This window comes from Centroberyx gerrardi, chromosome 10, assembly GCF_048128805.1.
Source record: "Centroberyx gerrardi isolate f3 chromosome 10, fCenGer3.hap1.cur.20231027, whole genome shotgun sequence".
Classification (NCBI taxonomy): Eukaryota; Metazoa; Chordata; class Actinopteri; order Beryciformes; family Berycidae; genus Centroberyx; species Centroberyx gerrardi.
Window position 1 is genome coordinate 3332721 of NC_136006.1, and position 21964 is coordinate 3354684.

At 43.3% G+C, this 21964-nt stretch overlaps 3 protein-coding genes across 4 annotated transcripts in view; 1 reads left to right on the forward strand and 2 right to left on the reverse strand.

Moving 5' to 3' along the window:
* Positions 1 to 394: 394 nt before the first annotated feature.
* On the reverse strand, positions 395 to 9067 carry cnot11 (CCR4-NOT transcription complex, subunit 11). 2 transcript variants are annotated; one of them, XM_071927349.2, is made up of 7 exons: positions 8341 to 9067; positions 6725 to 6889; positions 5548 to 5700; positions 4375 to 4577; positions 2448 to 2650; positions 1642 to 1738; positions 395 to 1007 (listed from the first exon to the last, which is right to left on the reverse strand). In XM_071927349.2, exons 1-7 carry the CDS (start codon positions 8657 to 8659, stop codon positions 810 to 812), a joined length of 1338 nt encoding a protein of 445 aa, XP_071783450.1. In that variant the 5' UTR covers positions 8660 to 9067; the 3' UTR covers positions 395 to 809. The 2 variants fall into 2 exon arrangements, with proteins under 2 accessions (XP_071783450.1, XP_071783458.1); XM_071927357.2 differs by lacking the exon at positions 395 to 1007 and adding an exon at positions 1096 to 1209.
* A 246-nt stretch (positions 9068 to 9313) lies between these two features.
* On the forward strand, positions 9314 to 13840 carry rpl31 (ribosomal protein L31). The gene is made up of 5 exons (XM_071927325.2): positions 9314 to 9352; positions 10324 to 10430; positions 11662 to 11787; positions 13110 to 13222; positions 13775 to 13840. Exons 2-5 carry the CDS (start codon positions 10324 to 10326, stop codon positions 13804 to 13806), a joined length of 378 nt encoding a protein of 125 aa, XP_071783426.1. The 5' UTR covers positions 9314 to 9352; the 3' UTR covers positions 13807 to 13840.
* Positions 13841 to 18954: 5114 nt separating this feature from the next.
* Positions 18955 to 21964, reverse strand: part of tbc1d8 (TBC1 domain family member 8) — a 52820-nt gene continuing 49810 nt past the window's right edge. The window contains exons 19-20 of the mRNA XM_078286004.1: positions 20539 to 20657; positions 18955 to 19451 (exon numbers count right to left, since the gene is read on the reverse strand). Coding sequence (XP_078142130.1) covers positions 19017 to 19451; positions 20539 to 20657 — 554 coding nt within the window. The 3' untranslated portion in view covers positions 18955 to 19016. The remainder of the gene's footprint in view (positions 19452 to 20538; positions 20658 to 21964) is intronic.

Consider the following 21964-nt stretch of genomic DNA (forward strand, 5'->3'; position numbering starts at 1 on the left):
TATTAAAAAAACATGTCCTGATTTGTTGATTTGTTTGTATACAGTCCTGTTAACAGCTAATGTGTTCAACAGTCCTACTGAAGTGTCCTTGAGCGTACACACACACACACACACACACTTATTCAATGGTAGGGAAACATTACTGCCTTTAAATGAAGAATTCGTTTACAAAACAGATTATTGAAGAACTGAATCAATAAATAAAATGTGCAATGAAAACCAAATGTCATGTCAGGTTTTCCCGCTTGTGTTTCTGTATCTGTGGTCAGCAGGAACATCCATTATATCAGGGGTGGATGACATGACTGACAGATTGATATCGGCCTTTTGTTAAATATCAGATATCAAACACTAATCAGGAGTAATGAAAACACAGACAGACAACCTGAAAGACTCACTTCAACAGTCTGTTTAATGAAACAAAACTTGCAAAGCATCAATTTCCTAAAGAAAGAGCATTAGTTTCAAAAACATTTTTTCATTTCGAAATGTGTCCGTCCGTTTTTCTTCTTCCAGAAAAGAGAGAAGGGAAAAAACAGCAACAGAGTTCAGATCAGAGTCCAGACAGAGAGCAGGGAGTCCGTCTGGAGAATATCACCAAATATTTACAGTCTCATTTCCCAAAAACATCTCATCAGGTTTGCCTCGAGTGACTTACAGTGACATAAAGATGATATCAATGCAATGTTGATGTGGAACCAGCAGAGAGCGCCTTCTGTCAGCTCTGAGCGTGAGGGGGGGGGGGGGGGGGGCTTTATTCTGGCAGCTCGGGCCTGTCTTCCCATCTGCACGGCGACTCTGCGGGAGCGTTATTTGGCAGGTTTGGCCTCGGCGGGGTTTTCTCCGGTGTCCAGGGTCTTCAGCAGGCGGAACAGGCCGGCGGCCTCGCGGATGCGGCTGAACTCGATGCAGAAGGCCTGAACCTCGATGAACAGGTCCTGAACGTTGATGATCTTGTTCCGGATCAGAGACTGGAGGAAGACGCACACCAGGCGGACCAGACGGTTCTGGAAGAAAGAGATCAACATGCTGAACTGAAGAAAAAAATCCCAAAGTAACTGCTGGTAGTGCCGAAAATGTACCGAAACCGACACCGGCTCTCTCTCATGTCGGTTTGTTCAGTAAATACATTTGTAAAGTATCAACTTTGCATAAACGGTTTCATTTGTGTTGCTTCAGTTCAAAGCAGCAGAGCGAGTGGAGAATCAGCTGCGTCAAGCCAGACAGAGGAGGACAGAATAAGACAGGAAGGAAGGTGGGTTTACCTTCAAAATAAAAGCATACATTTTATATTTATGGCACTATTGGAGAATGTAGTATTTCTGCACCGGGGTTAGAAAAATAAACAAATTATGGTTTCATTTATCGTTATCAAGGTAAATGTGACAGTATATAGTGATATGATATATAGTGATATGATTCTCAGGTCGTATTGCCCAGCTCTAACTGTTGGTGATGTTTTGCCGTTTCAACAGGGATCCAAACCATTTCTTTGAGTAACAAGTTCAAACCTTTTTCTTGTTTTGTCTTTTTAAGCAGTTTCTCATAAAATACATGCATGCTCAGTCAGCTTTACCTCAATAACTAAAGGACTAAAGGTAAAATAATGATTATTATTCCAGTGTTTTGTTTTGTTTGTACCTGCATGTATTTGTCTTTGATCTGCTCACAGGTGGAGATACAGTTGGAGATGTAGAGGTGGATGAACTCTGGAGGAAGGTCCACCGCTGTAGTCAGCCTGGGGAGACACACACACACACACACACACACACACACACACACACACACACACACACACACACACACACACACAGGATTTAGTCAAGGGTTTGTCACAAATTGTCAAAACATGTCACAAACATGTATAATCAAAGATGTTAGATGAAGACATTGTTGAAGGCATTGTCTGATTTTGTTTGAATGGTTAAATTTAAGGTTATTGCATTTTCTCTGTCCTTTTTTCCAGTCAGTTTCAGACTAGCTCCAGGAAACGCATCACAGCTGGACTCGGTGCTGATTGGCTCCCTCACTAAAGAATGACTGAAATCCGCCCAATCAGGCCAGTTTGCAGGTTTTCAAAGGTTTTTCAAAGAAATGTTCAGCATGTCCAAGTTTCACATCTCTACGACTAACAGCGCCCCCTATGGACCAATCAGAACCATTCTTTGTGTCCAAGTTATGAGTTATGAGGACTATCTACGGGCCAAATTAGAAAAAATGTACTAATCTATGCCTGCCTACAGAATACAAATATTGGAATAGGAATAGATAAGAATGGCAATGACATAAATTATTAGAACACAGAAAACGCAACCACAGAAAATGTTGATTTATTGTTTTGCTCATAGAAATTTAATACGGTTTCGCACTTTTCGCACTCCCTAGAGTCATAACAGGTCACCACCGCTGATGCTGTGATGACCCAAAATACCCATGAGCCTCCTCACCTGTTGACCACCTCCATGGAGTGCAGCGACATGTCCATGTTGACGAGCACGGAGAAATACTCGGTGATCTGGCTGCTCTGCATCAGCTTCAGCAGCATCTCGATGGCCACCAGCGGGTTGTTCTCCACCAGGTCCGGCAGCTTGGCCGGGGACAGGCCGATGTGGTAAACCAGCTTCGGGTCTTTCTCCAGCTCGCCCAGCAGCTACAGGGAGAGAGAGAGAGAGAGAGAGAGAGAGAGAGAGAGAGAGAGAGAGAGAGAGAGAGAGAGAGAGAGAGAGAGAGAGAGAGAGAGAGAGAGAGAGAGAGAGAGAGAGAGAGAGAGAGAGAGAGAGAGAGAGAGAGAGAGAGAGAGAGAGAGAGAGATGGTGAGGGTGGAGCAAGAAAAAAGAGAGAGGCTTTGGAAGAGAATATATTTTAGAGGAGGTATCATACAGGAGAGAGAGAGGAGAGAGAGAGATTCAGATGTGATACACAATAGAGGAAAGGGCAGAGTGTGAGAGAGAGAGAGAGAGAGAGAGAGAGAGAGAGAGAGAGTGAGAGAGAGAGCGAGAGAAAAAGAGAGAGAGCAAGAAAAAGAGACAGACTTTGGGAGAGAATATATTTTAGAAGAGGTATCATACAGGAGAGAGAGAGGAGAGAGAGAGATTCAGATGTGATACACAGTAGAGGAAAGGGCAGAGTGTGTGAGAGAGAGAGAGAGAGAGAGAGAGAGAGAGAGAGAGAGAGAGAGATGGTGAGGGTGGAGCAAGAAAAAAGAGAGAGGCTTTGGGAGATAATATATTTTAGAGGGGGTATCATACAGGAGAGAGAGATTCAGATGTGATACACAATAGAGGAAAGGGCAGAGGGAGAGAGAGAGAGAGAGCAAGAAAAAGAGACAGACTTTGGGAGAGAATATATCTTAGAGGGAAGGAAATGCAGCATCATACAGGAGAAAGAGAGGAGAGAAAGATTCAGATGTGATATATGACAGAGGAAAGGGGCGGAGTGGGAGAGATTTATATTTCAGAGGGAAAGATCGCATGATGCATTATGTTTTGGAAGAGCAAGAGGGAGAGACTGAGATGTGCTCTACTTTAGAGAGAGGGAGGAAGAGAGAGACTCTGCAACGTGATATATTTTAGGAGGGATGGAGAGAGGGAGACAGAGACATTTTATATGGAGGGAGAGAGAGAAAAATTGAGATATAATATACTTCGGAGGGAGGAAAAGATGGATAGAGGAAGGGAGAGAGAGAGAGAGAGATATTGAGACATGACATATTTTAGAGGGAGGGAGAGAAAAAGCCATTGATAGACCAATGTTCCCCATGTAATGAGGCAGGTCAGTCAATTTTTGATGTAGACTCATTTCGGGTGCTGTGATGCACTTAGCTGCTGCTAAAACCTGACTTCTCATCAGTGTAGTTTTCATTAAAATGAGATGTAATGCAATCAAGCAGTGAGAGCGTGTTAGTAGACTACAATAACCATAATTCATCGCATCTATCACATACTGCATAGTGCTTTTGAGTTATAGCATTTTGAGTTTCTCAAAATTAAGACCACATTTCCCATAAACCCCATTGGTTCCTGTCACAAAGAGGATGTTGCTGCTTGCCCCCCCCCTCCTCCTTGTTTTGAAGAGCCAAAAGAAGGATAAGGGGCGATATCAGTCTTCATAACAACCAATCAGCATTCAGGAAAGGTATGGTAGCATGAAGTTGAAACTCTGCAGCTAGAGTAGTGGAACTGAAATACAGAAGAACAGAACCTCTTCCTGTTTTGTGCCGTAAAGCGATCTAGCAGATTTCCCTCCAGATCCACCAGGTGGAGAAACTATGGAGGATGCAGAGTAGAGGCTGGTAGAGGCTGATGATGCTCTGGTTTGTTTACAGTAATTATACTAATGTCTCAAAATTAATGTGGTAAAGATTTGTTGTCTGACCTGTGACTGCTGCTGGGCGGACAGCGGGCTCTTGAAGGCCTTGGACATGATGCGTTTGATCTCCACTCCGGTGCTGTTCTTCACGCACATGGAGCGGTCCCACTGGACGCTGTGGTCCGGCTCGGTGGGGTTCAGCCACGCCAGCTCGTCCTCACACACGTGGAGGGGAGGGGGGGGCCGGATGAACTCTGGACGGAAGTGACCTGAGGAGGGAGGAGGGTCGAAGACATAGGGAGAGAGAATGTCGCAATGTATTGAGATAACATCTTAGTATATACAGAAAACTGAGATACTGGTATTATAAGGTGTCCTCATATTCAGAGAGTCAGCATCGTGTGTCAGGATGTGAACAGCAATGAATTATAATCACTGGACACCGGGACAGGAAACTCATTTTTTGACTAGAAAAGATCCTGGTTGGTCGTCTGCCACATTGCCTAAACCAACATTCACCAGCGTTTACCTCTCTGTTTTCTTCTTGCTGATGTAGAGTGACTATAATGGGTACTTTTGAAAGATGCTACACAAATAAAATGTACCATTATCATTTAGAAACTGATACAGACGGAGGAAAACCAGGACCACCACACTGACCACAGCGGCCCAAACCACTCCAGACACTTTCACCACTTTACCTGCCAACTGTGTTTTTAAGAGTAAAACAAGAACTACAACTTACTTGCAAATTACTTGGTTACTTGCAAACGTTTTTTTTTTTTAGTTTTAACCAGCATTTCCTGCTGTCTGATGGTGATTTCACACTCTGTTTGTAACCTTCTCTACTCTTATCCTTCTGAAGACAAAAGACAGAAGAAGGGGCACTGCCAACTAACAACTATTTTCATTATCGATTAATCTATTTATTTTTTTTGATTCATCGATTAATCATTCAGTCTATAAAATGTCAAACATTATGACAAATGCTCATCACAAATTACCAGAGCTCAAAGTGATTCTTCAAATTTCTTCCTTCCAATTAATCAATTATCAAAATTAGAATCAATTACCTTTCTGTCGATCCACTAATGGATTAATTGACTAATCGTTTCAGCGCTAACTGTCACCATCCAAACAATGAAATCCTTTCCCTTCATGTCTGTTCTCGTGCCTTGGCTAATAGCTGACACTCCTACCTGAGAAAGTTACTTAAAAGTTGATAAAAACACCACTTACTCTCTAGTGGAGGGCGGGGCCCCGTGACGAGAGACTCTGTGATCTGATTGGCCACCGAGCTGTCAAATCCCGAGTTGGACGAATCAGGATCTGGGTCGTTCAGGATGCTGGGGAAACTGGCCTTGCTCTGCGTGGGAAGCTCAGACTGACGCTCTGCACCGCAAACACAGAAAAGACAAAAAAGGAGTTAATAAGACTGTAGTAAATAAAGTTTATTATTGTTATTACAAAATGACTGTATGAGAAATATAAAGTACGTCAGAGAAGGAGCTGCGTTGTACTACTAGCCTATATATGGAGACTCAAGACTCAAAACACTCAACTTTCCAGATTATCAACTTCATTCACTAAGAGGCAGGTCGATAGTGCTTGGAATCAGACTAGTTTTAACATTGTTTAGTATTGACTGATGAAATATTCCCATAGAAATCTGTGAGCCAGTGATCAGAACACTGATGCCCAATCATGCTCAACACTCATATCTGTATGCTACTAGCTGTATTAGTCACTTAGTTGAAGAAAGCTCATGAAAACAGACATGTTGTTCTGCTGTTCCTGCTCCAAAATCAAAGTTTAGGGCAGATGTGTTAAAGTGTTTTGATAAATCACTTGACGCTTGACACACACTGGGCCACTGGAAACACATGGTGCTTTTGAAAATGCATGTGTCTGATTCTTAAAGTGTGTTTCTGTCTTAAAGGAATAGTTCACCCAAAAATGAAAATTCTGTCATGATCTACTCACCCTCATGCCAGTTGAAACACAGGTGAAGTTGAAACACAGGTGAAGTTGAAACACAGGTGGAGTTACAAGTTACAAGTGTGAGAATTGCATAAATAATGGTGTAAACATCGTCCTTTTCCACTCACTGTGCGATCGTTTGGCTTCAGAAGACTTGGATTATGCTTCATGAGCTGTATGGAGGAACTTTATGGTCATTTTTTGCTTGGCGTTGTGCTGGCCACCTCCCTGTGTGTTATATGGACTAACAAACTTCACCTGTGTTTCAACTGGCATGAGGGGGAGTAGATAATGACAGAATTTTCATTTTTGGGTGAACTATTCCTTTAACAAACCTCATATTTTCACCTTGGAAGCACAGTTTTGGGGTGTTACAGATTTCAACAGCAGAAGCAGGATATATATAGGACAAAAAGCTCTGGTAGTGTATAGCTACCTGCCAAGGCGAGCTGCAGCCCACTGATGTCTATGGCCTGGGGCATGTTGCCGACGTCCATGCAGGACACCTGTCTGGGCGTCTTCTTGAAGAGCTCTCTGGGCGGAGCCAGCATCAGCTGGGACAGGAAGAACTTCTCTGGCTGGGTGATGGGAGGCAGGAAGCCTGCAGAGATCAACCAACCAATCAGACGTGATGATGGAAAACACCTTCACTCTGCGCGGTGGGGCGTTTGTTCCTTCTTTTCTCTTCTCTTACTCACTCTGAAGTCCACATTCACTAAGACTTGAGCTAGAGTGCAGAGGTTTTGTCTCATTCATCAAGAAATGGGGCAAATATTGAATCAAGTTGTAGCATAAACAAGCCCTGCAGAAGAGCAAACAGCCCCTTTATCACCAATCATAGGAACCACCAGCCAAATCCTGATATTGGCTGTGGCTGGTAAGTTTGTCTACTCTGTAACCAACCATCATTTGGAGGTTCTATTCCTATTCTAAAAACCTCACTGGCTGCTAAAAGTGTCTGGTGAATTGTGGGATATTCCAGCCACTGTGGACAAAAAAAAGTTTCCTCCAAGGATATGTTACATGCAAAACTTCCACCGGCATTAAAAAGTGTCCTCATATTCAGAGTGTCAGCATCATGTGTCAGGATGTGAACAGCAATGAAGTATAATCATTGGACACCGAGGCAGGAAACTCGTTGCTTTTTTGACTAGAAAAGATCCTGAATAATTGTCTGCCACATTGACAAAGAGCAGACTTAAACTTTACAACCAAAATTCACCAGCATTTAGCCTACCTCTCTGTTTTTTGTTCTTGCTGTAGAGTGACTGAGTATCTTGAAAGGTGCTTCACAAATAAAACGTACCATCATCATTTAGAACTTGACAGAGAAGGAGGAGGGAAACTCTCGAACCCACTGCAGGTTTTGCTCTGTGATCTCTCTTCTAAGACTGCATTGTGCGGGCAGTTTGCGCATTGTTGTTCCTCAGTTGCTTGAGCTAAGAGATCAGAGTTTTCGTCTCATTCACTAAGAAATGGGGCAAATGTTGAATCAGGTTGTGGCACAAACAAGCCCCCGAAAAGAGCACTGTGCAGGCCGCTTTACGAGTTAACTGATTCAGGTGCAACACTAACCCACCAAGGCTGCTACCTTTGGGCCCATTACAACTGGAGCATCCTCTGATCTGATCTGAGACTTTAGGATGAAAACCCTCTTTCTTGCTTCCTCACTTGCTGGTGATGATGTTGCATCTTGCAGAAATGGCAGCAGCTATTCTGAATGGCAAAACTTAGCTTCTGCATAGTCTTCATGCCACGTTTCAAAGCATCTTATGTGTACTATAATATGGGGGATTTGGTGTTGGTAACTGTTAGTGAATTGGCACAATCTCAATTTGCATGGCCTAATATGTGGGTAAAACGATGATTTTCATACAAAAATAATGAAAGACCCATGGAGTTTTATGTTTTTGACCAGAGCAGCAATGTTAGGCTCTGTGGCGTTCAGATTTGGTCATTTTGAGTGAATCTGAGCCTCAGTGGTTCTCTCTCTTCCTCACTTTCTCTCTATCTCTCTCTCACACAAACACACACACTTCCTCTCCGACCTACCGGACAGGACTTTCTCCTGCTCCTCTCCCACCGGTGAGGGGTTCAGCAGGTGGGCGAACACCGCGGCGAAGGGGTTGGCGGCCAGCGGCTCGGTGCGGTACATCTCCCACAGCAGGTAGAGCGCGGTGAGCCGCTGCGGGGAGCTGGGCAGCAGGTCCGGCTGCTGCAGCAGCATCACCAGCACCGAGCCCACCCTGAAGTGCTCCGCTTTCCCGAAGTAGTGATGGAAGGCGGTGGAGAGGCTTTCAAACGTGTTGGTGCAAGCCTCCTCCGAGATGATGCCCAGGAGGTTGGACAGCTCCTTCGGGGCGAGGGTCATGTTGACGCTCCCTCTCCTTTCCTAGTTATTTAGCCGTAAACTATCAGTTAATAAAGCATATAAATACGTAATAAGCTATCGTAAATTAATTCATGTTTGTAGGAGAAAGTTCAGTAACGTTACAGGCTGAAAATCATTCCACAAACTCCAAAGCGGGGAGTTCTGTTAGCAACGTTAACGTTAGCTAGCTAGCTAGCGCTAACTAATGGATGCCGGTGAACTCATGGCAAAAAGTAAACAGTTTACTGAGCAAAATCCACACTGATCACCTCAGCGTCTACATAACAGTCTTACAAAACCGATAAGTATCAACTACGACAAGTATTGAAGTCTCTTGAAGTGTTATCGCAGCTGTCAAATATCCATCAGCTTCAACTTCATTCACAACATTGGAGCGTTACCGTTTGACCTCTTCACTTGACCTGGACAGAGAAGTGCATTGTGGGATATGCAGTTGTGCGCGCTGATATTCCCTCCCATGTCGGACTGTTTTCTCGTATGAGCGACAATCCTCAGCCTATTTATTCGCGTTAATATCTGCTCGTATGATCTGGTTTGTGTCAGTGTAGCTGGCTCATAGCGCAGAAAACCCCACTTTTAAAAATACAACTGACCCGGATATAAACGTTAATATTACACGCTTTTTCTACCCACAAGCCCTTGCAACTTCCTTTCCGACTTTTCTCGGGCAAAGTGAGTACAATCACACACAAACCCCGCGGTTTATCCAGCTTCATCCTGACCCTGGCTCATAATAATTCATTGTTTTCACCCATCCTTTGCTTCCCGACCCATAAATCTCCCATGTCGATGCAATCTTACTGGTTTTAGAGCCACAGTTTGATGGATAATTTAATCTGAAATGTAGCAATCACTCGGCTAAGCTAACTGTTAGCTCCGGCAGTCCATTGCCGGTTCATTGACAGTTAGCCAGGTTAGACACGTAGAGGCAGTTACCTGTCCCCACTAACAGGTGGTGTGCCTGACAGTGGTCTAAATGGTTAAAACGGTATGCTATTTTTCTTAATTTAGCTTGGCAAGTGAGCAGAATGTTAGCTAAACTGCCCCAGATCCAGTACAGCTGCTATAGCAACAGTACAGTATGCTAGGGAAGCTAATATCTAACCAACTATTCTACAATACAGCATTCAGTTCAGTGTTTACATCCTTGCACACGTATCCTCACATGCAACAGTGTTTGAAGTCATTGTTTACACTTCACACTGGTCACATCTGCCATTCACACGGCTGTTGTAAGGTTCAGTGAACAGCTGTATGGGTTCATATCCTCCCATTCATTCATATACACCACAACGTTGTTTCTCAATCTGGGGGTCGGGACTCTCCAGGGCGTCGCGACATTATTTTGGGGGGTCATGAGATGATTCATGGGATAGGAACAAAACATATTTCTACTATACAAGCCATTATCATTTCTATTTTTTTGAATTTTTTCCTAATTTTTGCGATTTTTCTTGTGAATTACTGAATAGTTTTCAGCCTCTAGACCTCCTCTGATAATAAATGAAACCACCTGAAAAGGGAAAATCATTATCTGGTTGAACTGTTCACCACTCTGCATGTGTATGCCTGTGATGAGGGTTGCGAGTAACATAACTGTTGTTTATGAAGTGTTAATGTTTTGGTTTTTTTTACTCTTCCAGATGGCACCAAACAAGAAGGGAGGTGAGAAGAAGAAAGGGCGCTCAGCCATCAACGAGGTGGTGACCAGGGAATACACCATCAACATCCACAAGCGCATCCATGGCGTGTGAGTAGCACTGATGTTTGTACAGTGTGCTGCTGGGGTCGTGGCTGTAGTGTGGGCTTCTGGGATGTTGTGAGAAAGGACCTCGTACCTTCAAATAGCCAGAGAAGCTTGTGTTGATAGTGTGTATGTGTGTGTGTCTGAGAGAAGGCGGTTAATGTCTACTGGTGTGTGTCTTATGTTGTGTTCAAGTCATATTGCATTTACCGTAAATATGAACTGTTGAGTGGGAAAAGTGTTCACATCAATGTAGATTGTGTAGTAACTTTGTTTGGTTAAAAGACTGAGAGAAAGCCTTCTGCACAGTCATGTTTGAAGCAGTTTTTGTATTTAGGCTTTTAGCTCTTGGTCAGATGGCTGTTGATGAGAGTTGAAAGTGTGAGTGTGTGTGTGTGTGTGTGTGTGTGTTTCTCTCTATTCCACAATGAATCTACTAGCTGCTGTGGCTGATGGGCAGCAAAGTTAGTTTCCTGCTCTGCTTGGAAGAGGTTGTGTTTTGCTGTCAGTGAAGTGTAGTCTGCAGCCAGACAGGGTTTTGGGGAGTGAGTTGTGGATCTTCTTGTGAGCGGAGCAGCCTCCTAGCTTGTTGTAATGAACCGGAGTCCCAGCAGGGTGAGACGAAGATTTTTGTTTGGAGTCTGAATTTATCCGGCAGTGAACATGCTGCGGAAACAAAGTGGTTTGAACAAACAGAAGGACTCGTCTACGGAGGAAACTGGCTTCTGTCTCTGCAGTGTGAGCAGGTCTACAGGTCGAACTAGTCTAATTCTTCACACACCGGCTGCCAGTATGTGGTTGTCTGTAATTGGCCTAAACTATCATATGGTTGATTGTGTTGCCTTGTGGGAAGGATCTCCATTTCCTTTTCCCAGTGATTGCCTCTATTTACATTTCCTTACAACATGTTAGACTGTAGTTCTGTTTCAGGGAAGTTCGTCTGTTTCTAAGTATACTGTCGCTTTTAAAGAGGTGAGGAGGAGTCTCACTCAAGCCAAGTTGATTTTTTAGAAAGCAGGAAAACCTATAAACAGTGGATCGTTGTCTGCCAAAGTGTCTGGTAGAGTAGACAGATTTCCCAGCCTTTGTGTTTGTGTCTGGAGCCGAGTCAGCTCCCTGGAGTCCAGTGGGTTTTAAGAGATAAGATAGGATTGCACTTTATTGATCCTCTGGGGGAAATTTGGGTTTTTCTCGGTGTGTGTTGTGGTTGATCTGATGAGACCGGTTTCTCCTGCAGAGGATTCAAGAGGAGGGCTCCCCGCGCCATCAACGAGATCCGCAAGTTCGCCGTGAAGGAGATGGGAACCCCCGACGTGCGCATCGACACTCGCCTGAACAAGGCTGTCTGGACCAAGGGTGTGAGGTGAGGGCGCAGCACATGTTGGCTTTAATATTGACAAGAGGATGGAATCAGTCAGATCCTGAAATGATCACCCGCCGAGCCCCAAATGCTGGTAAAGTTCGTCTTTGGCAGATAAAAGTTGTTCTTGGTGGATTGAATTCCTCTGTGATAGTCTTCAGTCTCTGCTGTTCTCAGACTTTGTCCCTGCTGGCCACCATACACTCTTTCTGAATCAAATCAAAGCAAAACAACGGCTCTGTATCAAACAGGCTCCTGATTGGCTGCCTGCTTCGCTGCTCTGCGTCTAAACTCGTGTTTCTCGGCTGTCTGGATGGTTAATTAGCATAACGTTGAGTTGAAACTTGACATAAAACTGCCGAAAACTAAAGATCCATTGTAGAAATGAGTGAACAAGTTTAGAACTCTAAATGTCTCTATTTAATGTTTCATACATTACTGATTCTATACACAAAATAGCATTGAATTTTTTCAGTGATAATTGCATGTTAATTATTTTGGCCTGTAAAAATTATTCATGGCCAAAAAGTTAATTTCTGACATGCTCTCAGCTCACGGTTCAGTTTAATAAACAACAGGACGGTGTCTTCATTAGCTCTTTGGTTGTGTGTGGTAGGGCTGAACAATTAATCGAAATTTTATCGAAATCGCAATATGGCCTACTGCAATTTTCAAATCGCAATATTTGTTAAAGGTGAAATGTGTGTCAAAATACCATTTTAAATGAAATATTGTCGTGCTGCAGAGATGTCCTGGCCTACACATCATATTCTACAGACTTAAGAAAACATCTTTGTTTGGTACAGATCCCCGCAAAAATCACACCATAATCATTTTAATACGTTTTTCAAAGAAAATGAGAATAACGATGTAAAAATTATCATTCCCTCTAATATCGTAAATCATATCACAATTGCAATATCAGTCAAAATAATCGCAATTAGATATTTTTTCAGAATCGTTCAGCCCTAGTGTGTGGATAGTCCGCAGCTTGCTCTGGTTTGGATTTCACTCTGAAGTTTCAGTTTGTCTCTTCCTGTGTGGAGGAGATTTCCCACCAGTGAGCAAACTGACAGCAGAATTTAATTTGGACAAACAGGGAGAATCTACAGTCTCGGTTAGTGGGGACGAGACGCTCTGCTGCCGCATCACTTTGTTATTAAGGTGGAGTTTTATATAAAAATCTTATCCAAACCATCTGCGACAAGTAACTGAAGCACGGCTCTGCACCGGCTGGAAACTCTGAACTGATGTTGAACCGTTTCTGTGACACGATGTTTCCTGCGGTGTTTTAATGTTTGGTTTTATTCGGTGTCGTCTTGCAGGAACGTGCCATACCGCATCCGCGTGCGTCTGTCCAGGAAGCGTAACGAGGACGAGGACTCGCCCAACAAGCTGTACACCCTCGTCACGTACGTTCCCGTGACAACGTACAAAGGTGAGCCGGAGCCGCGTTTACCTCTCGTCAGGGTCGAACTGAACAAATCAAATACATTAAATCATAATGTAAGGATTACGATTACATGTTCTACATCAAATCCCAGCTGTAAGGTTCCTTTAACATTTTATATTCAGTATTGATAATATACAACACTATGTGGAATCTCAGATATGTGGGTTTTCTCATGTCCTGTCAAAGACCGCTGAACAAAACTCACAGCTGACTTACATGACATGAATGGGAATTTAAAGTTTGTTTGGATTTGAAGTATTTTGGGCACACATTTATTCTTAATGGGGAATATTTTTCTTTTCCCCATCATTTCTTTTAAGCAAACCACTCGCTCCTCATCTCATCCCTGTGTATGAAGAGTTATTTGTGGTTAAACAAACTTAGTAGTCAGACCTTTTGTTGTTTGGGTCAGTGAGAAACAACTCCAGCTGAAGGCTTTAAAGCTAAAATAAAGTTAATGTGTGTAAGTGTTAGCTTGATTTAACTCTCCCCTCCCTCTCTCTCTCTCTCTCTCTCTCTCTCTCTCTCTCTCCTCAGGTCTGCAGACAGTCAATGTGGACGAGAACTAATCTCCCGTTTTGGAAATAAATTAGTAAAATCCGATTTCTGTCTCTGGTTCCTTTTTTTTCTTTATGTCTATGCATTCAGTGTTAATATTCAGTATATGGTTAGTGAGTTACAGGCTAACAGAGAATCACTGAGTTTGGGGTTTTATCACGACCAGGAAGGAAGCTACACAACCCAAGACACTACCAGAGTTACACAGACCTTTAAAGGAATATTCCACTTAAAAATAAAAGTAGATCCGGTCTCCCAAACAGGAACTATCTCTCCTAAATGGTATCCCTCCACTATGTTCTCTTCTATCAATAAAAATGCTGTTTAGTGAAATCACAGCAGCAGATCTGTTGTTGAATCTGTTCACCAACGTGTTCAATGTCAGTTTCCATTCAAATGAATGGGAAGTAAAAATCTGAACGCTACAAACTGATCCAGCTGCATCCGATCTTGGTGAGGAGATTATATTCTGCTTTTCATAATAACCCCCATGTTAAAAGTAAGTGGAATATTGCTTTAAAGTTTCTTGCTAAATGAATTACAGCAGAGACGCTGTGATCAACAAACACCAAAACGAGGACAAAAACAGTTAAGGCCAAGATTTTCTTTTTAATTTTTTTACAAATGAAAGCCATTTTGACAAAAATCTACGTGGACGAGATTGGTACATTGTGTCCATTCTGAGTGCCGGTGATGAATAAAACATCAGTGTGAGACGTCCCGTCCCATCGAGCCTCATCTGTCCAACACAAGGCAGCAGTTTGGCTTCAGCGATTAGAAAACGTCTCCTGGTTGCTCTCGGTAACACTGGTAAACAACATGGCGGTTGGTCAATTTCAGTAAGAAGAAGAAAGATGTGTTGGAAAAAAACCAAGAGGCACGTAATCCTCCCTTCAGAAAGAAACTGTAAAATAAGTTCTCAGAGAACTCAATACATTCAGACATTACAGTACAGGAAAATATAGAACCAGACGCACGTTTCAGTGTATCACAACTTCCAGAAATGTTGATTTTAAATCCGTAGGCACAACTGAAATATTTGGCAGTAAATAAAAAAAGACTTTCCTCGACTCCTGTTCTTCACGCATCGTTCAGCTCGACGCCCCAAAGATAATCTGCTAAAATACTGTTCAGCTGCTTTATAGTGATGAAAGCGGATTTAAAAAACTAAATAAATCATGATTGTTCCCATTTTGTCAGCGGATGAGGCCGATTCACCTCATCTGTAAATACTGAGACACTTAGAGACAGACCACAGAGGACAGAAGACTTTCCCTTTAACCTGCAGGGTGCTGGGACGAGTGAAACAGCTTCTGATCGTTCACATCTTCACACAAGATCCTCTGAAACAATAACTAACAATAACTTCCCATTAACGTAATAACTTGCAGTTAATAGTGTCATAATCCTGTAAACTTAATACATTTCCAATTAACGTGATACAATGAATTATTACATTTATTGGGTTTTATAATATTCACGAGAAGGCTGAAATTTTCAGTTTTCAAATATGTAATAACTGATAATGTAAAATTCAATTCACAACCCAGCAGAGGTGTGACCAAGTCAACTCTGCTCGAGTCCCAAGTCAGTCTCAAGTCTTAAGGCACAAGTCTCAAGTCAGTCTCAAGTCTAAATGTAGAACAGCAAGTCAAGTCAGAACAAATCAAGAGTCCAGTATCAATTTAATATCTTAAAGAAAACTAAATATCTAGGACTTTTCAATGCAATATGGTTTTAATAGGATAAAAACTTGGTAAGAGCATCATGAGTTTGATTTCTAGAATCAGTTTCAACTTCAATAAATTCAATCATTCCATACAAATTCAGAAAACAGAATTTAAATTCAGTCGTCCGCTGGAACAAATCTCATCACTTTCAATCTAAGTCATTTACACAAACACAAGATCTCAAGTCGAGACTTTAGAAACCTTTTCAAGTCATCAAAGTACAAGTCAGAGTCAAGTCCCAAGTCACCAGAACCCAAGTCAAGTCAAGTCTCAAGTCTTCTCTTCATGCATCAAGTCAAGTCTCAAGCTATTCAAACTGTGACTCGAGTCCAAGTCATGTGACTCGAGTCCCCACCTCTGCAACCCAGTCACAAATTTGGTTCTTAACTTAGTTCTGCATCTGAAAAAGGGATGAAGAGTCTTTGGTGATTATTTTAAATGTCTTACATTTCAAAAATGTCAACCTCCCTGCTAATTCAATAAAATCCAAAATGTAATAATCATTATGTTTATGGAAAAAAAGTTGCTACGTCAACGATAGGTAACCTTTATGCATGAATGGGAAATTATTTACGTTAACAGGATTATTACACTATCAGCTGCAAACTGCTGTTATGCTCATGGTTTATTACGCTAATGGGAAGTTATTACATGAACAGTTATATATAACAGGCTTTCCTCTGCACAAGTGCTGAGTGTTTTCATTTTGCTTTCTGAACATAGCAGTCAGGGTTTGGTCCATTCATGAACTGAAGTGAGAGTTCATGTTAAACTGTGAAAGTCTCCCAGCTGTGAGGAAACAGAATGTGAACTGAACTGGAACGACAGGAAACTGAACTGAACTCCATTAAATTCCATGAAATTCCTCTTCTAACAGAGTCTGTCTCGACTCGCTGAACATTATAAATCAAAACATTATGAATCAAATAAAAGACAGTTCAACAAATCAAACACATTCAGTCATAATGTCTGGATTACCATTACATGTTCTGCATCAAACACCAGCTGAAAGGTTCCTTTAACATTTTATGATATTCAGTATTGATCATATAAAACACTATGTGGAATCTCAGATATGTGGGAAGAAAAAACAAAAAAAACATGAAATTTCACAGAAAATTCCAATTCAATTCCAATTCGGTTTCCTGGCGTTTTTTTTCAAATTCCAATTCCAATTCCTCAGCTGAATCGGTATTGACGAATTGACCCCCGACCCCTGATCACATTTATGTTTGTGTTTAGCTGAAGTGTACCTGTGTGAGCAGCAGCGGCACACAGCTGATCAGCATCACAGCCTCAGCGCTGCAGTGTGGTTCAACAGCACTTGTGCAAAAGGGGAAAACCACGGAACAAAAACACAGTTCCTGCCTGTCTGTCTTGAAGGAGAAATCCTCGAAGTGTCATGTCGTTTCTGGTGAAGCCTCTCTCCCTCTGCCTGCCTCAGCTGCTTCTACTGCAGTCAGTGATTTCCTGCGTTTCACACAGTGAGTGTGAACTTGTTGCATGCAGCTGTGAGAGAGTGACAGTGAACGAGACTTTCTCCCATCTAGAAACACGAGGGACTGACACCAGAACCCGACGTTTACTGCTGAAACATTTTCTGATATCAAACTCCATTGTTTTTTTCCACAAAGTCAAAGCGAAAGGAGCTAAAAGGAGTGCTGACACGAGTTAAAAGTCATGATGCATGGTGTTTATAAGGTCATGTGACTAGATGATAGACCAGCACTCTTAGGAGGCTTCATGAATACAGATCCAGTGTCCTGTGTGTGTGTGTGTGTGTGTGTCTCAGCCTCTTCTGATGCTGTGTTGATTTCAGAAGGAAAGGCCACTTTCACCAGAGGTTTCCATGTGAAGCGGGTTCAGCCTGTTCTCCTCACACTCCCTCGCCACCCTGACCCGGCAGCTCACCTCGCCGCTTCTGACAAAACGACAGGTTTCATTCAGGGAAATAAATCAATGAGTGGTTTCTTTTTAATTCGGTCTCGTTAGAATTTGGTCATGGAAATTTGAAAAGGGAGAAGTCATGGAGAAGTTTTGGGGAGTTTAGCGCAGGGGAAAGTTACTGTCCATCAGATCCTGTGTGTTGTCTGTTATTTTCTCTCTTTTGTTCAGTTCTCATAATTAGATTTGGTTAGGGATGCACCGATACGATACCAGGCTAAAATGGAATATCGGTATCGGAGATTTTACCCAAGACTAAAATCTGATACCGAAAGCCATGAGTAACATGTAAGAAATAAAAGCAAACTGTCTTAATTTTAATGCATTTGTGGCACATAGAAGCCTGTATTTCTCAAACAGAGGGAAAAACAAGGATTTTATCTCAATAATTTTGTCCATTGACCCCAAACTAAGGAAGTAAGCCTGCACTGTTCAGTAAAAGTAATGGATCGGATCGGTACTCAGTATCGGCCGATACTTAAACTTTCATACTCGTAATCGGTATCGGCATTGAAAAAGTGGCATCGGTGCATCCCTAGATTTGGTTCAGATTTTCATTACAGCAGAGAATCAAGGATGTGGCCTTGAGACGCAACAGGCTCCACCTCGTCTTCCCCTTCCTCATATTTGCATACAGTATATGGATGTAGCTGTATTTGAAAATGCATCTGTCTGCAAGGTGGAGATAACTAACTGCCAATATCTGCTGTGTGTTCTCTGTTGACTTTGCTCAGGATTTGGCGCTGAAGCTCTGCAGCTCCTCACTACAGAGACGTCTGGACTCCTGGTCCATCGTCACCTGGTGTGAACACACAGCTGGAGACTAGTTCAACACCCACATAGACTAGTAGAGGAGAAAAGGAGTGCGATTCCTCTATACATGTCTTATTTAAAGGACAATTCCAGTGTGATTGGAGCTGATTTCCTGCATTCCCTTACTGTTTTAGATCCCAGTGCTTTTGAAAAGGTTTTAAAGGATCTTTACTCGTGGCGTATGCATGAAAAACAGTCTTAATTAATATTAAAGGGATTCAAAACGTAAAAAATGAGTAAAAAAAACTCAAATCACACTGGAAATTGTTAGCATGGATTGTTTTGCCGCTACACACAGTCTAGCCAGGCAGCTTCTCGGTGACATAAAGGGGCAATAACTAAGATTTTTACTGTCCCATAGCACAAATGACCAGAATATATCTGTGGGGGTTGATATGGCTGTTGATCAATAACCAGTGACTCAGCGATTATTTGGCCAGCTGCTGAGGTTTCTGTCTTTCAAACCTCACTTTTCCTCTGTTTTCTGCTTTAGAACAAAAACTCCCCAACCAAGAGAGTTTCAAACCCTCCAAAATATACGACCTTTTGTCAGGTACAGGCCACCGTAGCTTCAGGGGACTGATGGGGGGGGGGGGGGGGGGCTGTACCAGAGAGTTGTGCAGGAGCAGATCAGTTGCTCCTGGTCGTCTATACAGGCTGATACAGATCACAGATGACTTGATGCCTCTTTAGAGCGGCGTCTCCTTCAGTCAGACCGGACCCTCTGTCCTCAGTCAGCTGTTCCCCTGCTGCAGCACCAGCAGTCCGGCTCTCTGCTGGTACTGCTTCTCCTTCGCCTCCGCGATCTTCGCCGTCAGATCCACCGGCTTCTCCAGGAAGTTGACCAGCGCCTGCTCCGTCAGCAGCGACGCCACGATCTGAGCGAAGCTGACCGTCCACTCGCTCTCCGCCGCACCGCTCCCGCCGCCGCCGCCGTCACCGTCATCACCTTCACCGCCGAAGACGGACTCGGGGTTGTCGTCTCCCTGCGCTGGCCCCGCCTCCTCCCGGCCGCTGACCTCTGACCCCGAGCGGCGGCCGCGGTGGCCGGCCTCGCCGATCTGCAGCACCAGGCTGGTCACCGTGGCGATGGCCTGGAAGAGCTCGTTCTCCTCCGGGTCTCCGTGGAACATGCTGTAGAGCGTCTTACAGAACTGGATGAACTCCCGCTGGAGGGAGAGACACCAACACTGATCAGACACCAGATACTGATGATGCATATTATTCATAATAATACCACTGATACTAATATTAACAGTATTACTACTAGTACCTTGCAGTAACTGATAATGTAATCACTGCCAGATATAATGACTTGTCAAAGTGTAATAAAATGTCTCCCTAAATTTGTTGAAAATGTAATAAAACCTGATCCTCATAATGTAAATACATTACCATATTAACTGGCAATTATTATATTATTGTAACTGGCAATTGTTATATTTTAATCAATTTAGAAGAGTGACAAATTCTGCCACTCTTGAAAAAGGAAAAGACAAAGCGTTAATGTTAAAACCAAAGTATTTCAGCTGCAGTTCAGTCAGAGGACGATCCTGTCAGTCTGATGGAGGCTAATGAGCTGAAACATGTTTTAATATTAAAATATTAATATTAAAACTCTGTCAGCTGAACTTTTCATTTTGGTTCTTTCTGATTCTTCCTCCTCAGAGGAGCTGCAAGGCTGTGACAGATTTTTTTTTTGCCCGACTCATTTTGAGGGACATTTAGTTAAACTTGATAAGTTATGCCAAATAAAGTTCAGAAAAGTACAATAGAACTGTTCTCTAAGAGCTGTAAGAAGTTACAAAGTGCTCTTTATGATATTATACCAATATTGACATGTACTGTTTATTACCCAGCAAAGACAAACAGCAGTAGCTACTTTTTATGTGTAACAGACAAAAATTAAACCCATAAATGCTTTTTAATGATTTTCTGTCCACTTCTCTCATGCCGGCTGCCTGACACTGCTGACTAACTGGTTATATAATGTTGTTTTTAATATCTGCTGTGAATCCTGCTGCCTGCTGGGACAAATAAAGCTGAAACCTGAACGGAACAGGAGATACATTTTGAAATCATTTGCCTCAGTTTCACTACTACAGTTACTGCTCTTGGGCTTTTCGGTGCAGGTTTCACTGTTTTCCTGCACTAACACTCCTTCAGCTGACAGGTGAGTTAACTAATATGAGCCTTCATTAGTGACTGGTGGCACTGTGACGTTCTGCAGGGGGATCAGGTGATCAGGGTCAGCACCTGGTTCATGAGCGGCAGAGGCTTCTCCACGTCTTTCTCCTTCTCTTTCACCAGATCCTGCAGCATCTGCTTCAGCTGCTCCTGGTAGTCCTTCACCTCCTCCGCTGCACCTGCAACACCTGCAGTCACACCGGGGCGTCACGCCGGGGTGTCACACCGGAGCGTCACACCGGGGCGTCACACCGAGGCGTCACACCGGGGCGTCACACCGAGGCGTCACACCGAGGCGTCACACACCGGGGCGTCACACACCGGGGCGTCACACCGGGGCGTCACACACCGGGGCGTCACACCGGAGCGTCATGCCGGGGTGTCACACCGGGGCGTCACACACCGGGGCGTCACACCGGGGCGTCACACCGAGGCGTCACACCGGGGCGTCACACCGAGGCGTCACACACCGGGGCGTCACACACCGGGGCGTCACACCGGGGCATCACACACCGGGGCGTCACACCGGGGCGTCACACCGAGGCGTCACACACCGGGGCGTCACACCGGGGCGTCACACACCGGGGCGTCACACCGGGGCGTCACACCGAGGCGTCACACACCGGGGCGTCACACCGGGGCGTCACAATGACAGCAACTCCGGCAACAAGTCACCGCAACTCCATCCACTCACACTTCATTTGGACAGTCCCATGCTGATACTCAACTAACTATCCAGTGACTACAGTCTACTGAGTTTCTGTTGAAGACTCAAAACAGAAACTGCTTTCCTCATGTTATGAGTGTGTTTGTATACCTGTGTGCATAGTCAGTCTTGGTATGTCTTTTCTGATTTATATAATGTATTAATGTATGTATTCTACATTAAGCAAATGAAAACCTATTGAAAAAGCATCATCTCTGTACTGACTGTCCCTCCTGGACGATAAATTAGTGCAGAGTCTGTTTCTGTGTTTCATCCGTTTAGTTTCTCCTTCACCTCCAGCAACTTTCAACAGTGTGGTCGTTCTACTGCTGTAACTAGTTATTACATCTGTTTTATTTGGATATTACTTAGTGATTTCCAGTCATTACTAACTTGGAAAAATCAATAAAAGATCCGCACAACATTCTTGCTCCAGATATTTTTTACTGTGATAAACAACATTTTGACTGAGCTGGTCTTCCTCAGCTGTGTTTCTGCAGTCTGAACGGGAATGAACTGAACTGAACTGGACTGAAGTGAACTGAACTGGACTGGACTGAAGTGAACTGAACTGGACTGGACTGAAGTGAACTGAACTGGACTGAAGTGAACTGAACTGAACTGAACTGGACTGACCTGGATTTCATTTTGGAAAAATAATCATCTTGGGGAAACCGGCGTTTGAGACAAACAATTCAGTGAGTGGATTCTGACTAATAATTAATGTGGATTAATTTGTGAGATGAAGAGACTTCCTGTGTGTTCAGAGTGTAAATGAGTGTGTGTGTG

Coding starts and splice junctions, on each gene's coding strand:
- cnot11 (XM_071927349.2), bottom strand. CDS start 8,659: ATGACCCTCGCCCCGAAGGAGCTGTCCAACCTCCTGGGCATCATCTCG. Junction 5,701..6,724: donor GCTGCAGCTCGCCTTGGCAG/GTAGCTATACAC, acceptor TTTGCGGTGCAG/AGCGTCAGTCTGAGCTTCCC. Junction 1,739..2,447: donor TCCATGGAGGTGGTCAACAG/GTGAGGAGGCTC, acceptor GTGTCTCCCCAG/GCTGACTACAGCGGTGGACC.
- rpl31 (XM_071927325.2), top strand. CDS start 10,324: ATGGCACCAAACAAGAAGGGAGGTGAGAAGAAGAAAGGGCGCTCAGCC. Junction 10,431..11,661: donor CACAAGCGCATCCATGGCGT/GTGAGTAGCACT, acceptor TTTCTCCTGCAG/AGGATTCAAGAGGAGGGCTC. Junction 11,788..13,109: donor GTCTGGACCAAGGGTGTGAG/GTGAGGGCGCAG, acceptor GTCGTCTTGCAG/GAACGTGCCATACCGCATCC.